The sequence below is a fragment of the Dendroctonus ponderosae genome, unplaced genomic scaffold (assembly GCF_020466585.1).
Source record: "Dendroctonus ponderosae isolate FM_Combo_2020 unplaced genomic scaffold, Dpon_F_20191213v2 Dpon_F_20191213_4, whole genome shotgun sequence".
NCBI lineage: Eukaryota > Metazoa > Arthropoda > Insecta > Coleoptera > Curculionidae > Dendroctonus > Dendroctonus ponderosae.
In genome coordinates this window covers 2,553,426-2,556,788 of record NW_026018611.1, presented here as the reverse complement: position 1 = coordinate 2,556,788, position 3,363 = coordinate 2,553,426, and the positions used below count along the sequence as shown (strand labels likewise).

The following is a 3,363-nucleotide window of genomic DNA, read 5'->3' as shown; positions in this document are numbered from 1 at the left end:
CAAAATTCGCAGCGGGTAGTGTACAGCATCGATTTCTGTGGAACCCAGTAGCTGTCAAAACTTTCACATTTTTACGAATAACTCGGAAATCGTAAGTTTTTCAGGTGAAACGGTTGAAACAAACATAAATTAAAATTGAACGGCCAATCTGAAAATAACAAAAAAAAAGGGGGGTTTCATTTAAAAAACCAGAGTTGGTAACTACCACACGTTTATGATGCACCCTGTATATTGGAAAGTAATTTTAGAATATGGACATTTTAAACGTGAAAAACTTTCGTTGGACGAATTTTCTTGTAAACTTCATATTTACTGAGATATCGCACTTTGACGCACTAATGAGCAACCCTGTATATATACATCGTCCCGTTCACACTAAACTGCACATTCAAGTAACAACTATTTTTTGCGTCAAATGTGGTGTTGATATCAATATGATAGTTCGAACCACTGCTCTCGTTATAACTGTTATACTTTTATTAATTGTGCGAGCTGGATTTTCGCGAAAACGATTTTGCTGTGGAGGTCCAAAATAAAAAGCCGGCGGATCTCTTTTTTAGCAACATTTCTAGAGTAATTATGGTCATGAATATTCATGGCAATATGTTGGCGGATCTTTTAAAGGAGAGGCAGGATTGAACGAAGTTTTACATATTTACACTGGATAGTAGGACACGTAAAAAACTTTAATTCAAGTTATATAGTATTGAGAGGCAGGGACATTAGCACATTACGGACGAACACCTAAGTTCACTTAAAATTATTTGAATTTGGTGCAATTTTCATTTGGAACCGGAAGCAATGGCAAATTAATCATCTACTTAAATTTCGCTTGTAAAATGCGTTTTAATAAAAATACTAATTGCGTTTCGACATTCTGCCGTAACATTTGGCCGCTCACATTAGGTATTCATAATTCGCATGGAATGGTCTTGATATCTGTTCTTGATGTGGATCAAGGAAAATCAGTAACAACATTAGAAGATTCCATCCAAAGAGTAAATTATAAAAATGGCAACGATTTATAGTGCCATTTAAAAATAGCAAACCAACCAGAACATCTCCTAAGAAAGCCCGCCTATCAGTGCTGCCGCTCTCGCCGTGGTTGCTCCGTTTTCCCAGGTTGCAATATTGTAAAATATAATGATAATGATAGTATTGTAAAATTAGCACAAAAAATATTGGGCGCGGTTCGAAATTCCAAAGACCCGGTTTATTTGTCGCGTAGACACTCTATTTGGAAGCAATGAATAAAACATTGTTTTTCTCTTTGAAATTCGTAAAAAATATACATACCTAACAAACTGAATCTAATCTGAATACATTTGGCAGTCGAACAAAGAAAGAAACTGATTACAAATATTTGGAGTTGATTTGACTACTACGAACTACGGTAACAACCCTCTAGTTATGCGGCGGCCCATGCATAATTTCCGCAAAGGAATGCGGAAATTGACTAAACTGGGAAACGTCGGCCGTGCTAATTCTGATTCGGCAGGATTTCTTGTTGCAAAACAGTTTTTAATTGGAGGTAAACATTTCTGTTCAGTCCCACATTATTTTTCTAGATTTTTGACCTTTTGCTATCTGGCCGCTTTCAACCTCTGGTTGATGCTTTGTCCCGCAACTCTATCTCACGATTGGCAAATGGGGTCCATACCGCTGGTGACAACACTGGGCGACTCAAGAAATGTTGCCACCTGCTTCTTTTTAGGACTAGTATTCCTGCTTGCAATACGTAGTATTATTGACTTCGAGGTAAGTACAGCAAACAAACTTTTCGCTATTTAAAAATACTGCATTGCTTGCAGTAACAACAATTAATTATGGGTGTGATCAAGTTAAAGCCTTCGGTACTTACGCTGTAATACACGACCTCGTATACATACAGTAAATAATATATGCAAATTAAATAATCAAATAATAGGCAGCTTATCAGCTAAAGACCTGTGGTAAAATTGTGACCAAAACATAGTTTACAGTTGAGAGACAATACCTTATTGTTCTAGTTCGAAGAGCGTTCGAAACTTAAACTTCGGAGTTATAGTGTATTCGGGAAAAGTTCCCGGTTTATTTCCCCCCATTTAATTTTATCCGCGAACTTTTACTTGCCGAAACTTTTTATTTCCTAAACGGTTTTCGAAGGAGCAATACGTTGCCGGCCACAACTTTCTTAGCCTGGAATTAAAAATTCCAAAACGTGTTTAACTTTTTAATGGAGCTTGTTCTCTTTTAGTTGTTTTATTTTTGAGGGTTTGAATAACTTTCTTTTTATAAAACCATCGTAACCAATAGCGAATGACGAAAACAAAAGGCTGTTCTGAAAGCATGCATTTGATTATTTTCAGAATATGCGACACCCGCCACTGGTTTTGGGATTATTGCTTCTGGTGCTTCCTTTCTTGCCAGCTTCAAATCTATTTGTTACCGTTGGCTTTGTAATAGCGGAAAGAGTCTTGTACATACCCAGGTAAGAATAATTGAAGGCAAAGCTGACGACATATGAAGACAATATGAATTCATTCGGAAGTGAGAAATAAACGCTTCAAACCAAATCGCCAAACTTTCTAAAACATTGTGGCTGAGTGATTATTAACTAGTTAATAATATAAATAAATGTGTCCCGAAGTCCTAATAAAGCTATGTCCCAATTTCGAATTTCCAGTCTGGGTTCTATTTTACTGACCGTATATGGAGTCCAGCTACTTTGGACTAACTACTCTAGGCACCGGCAAACAATACTCGGCTTGGTGATCCTGATCCTAATTAGCAGCATTTTAAGGACGATTGTCAGGAACAAAGATTGGAAGTCCAGGGAAACTTTATTAAGGTATAACAGAGACTATGTGAATTAAGAATGAAAAAGTAATCTATAAAATATTACGTCACTACTGAAATGCCAGGCATTTTCCCACTATAAGAGATCATGTATTAGAAGACAGCATTTCAGTTTCATATGCATTATGGCAATCTAATAAAGTGAGAATGATCATTTTTTCGGTACAGATAGAATCGATTGGGCACTGACTCGTTCAGCTCCTATTCAAATTATTACAATATGGGTTAAATTATTCTACCCCTTCACATTCAAAAGCCATTATGAGTTTTTACGACTGGCAACATGGTTTGCTACTTAACCCGTCATTAGGGGGCCGAACTGCGCGGCTTGATAGGGACAAGAGCAATTAAAGGAAACTTTGCAGATTAAAAATTATTGTAAACCGGGTTAAATTGAGTGGAATTAATTTTATTTGCCAAAATGCCAACTTTTCAATTCGTTTGAATCAATTTCAATTTATTATGGAGCCCATCCCCAGATAGCACACAAATATTACAGTAATATTTTTTTGCAATATTTAATAT

General features: G+C 36.4%; 1 protein-coding gene across 1 annotated transcript in view; it reads left to right on the top strand.

The window, feature by feature from the left end:
* Positions 1-3,363, top strand: part of LOC109543727 (protein O-mannosyl-transferase TMTC1) — a gene marked incomplete in the record, with an annotated part of 24,093 nt that overhangs the window by 16,685 nt on the left and 4,045 nt on the right. The window contains 3 exon segments of the mRNA XM_048666034.1: positions 1,569-1,758; positions 2,349-2,470; positions 2,666-2,830. Of these exon segments, the coding sequence (XP_048521991.1) occupies positions 1,569-1,758; positions 2,349-2,470; positions 2,666-2,830 (477 nt within the window).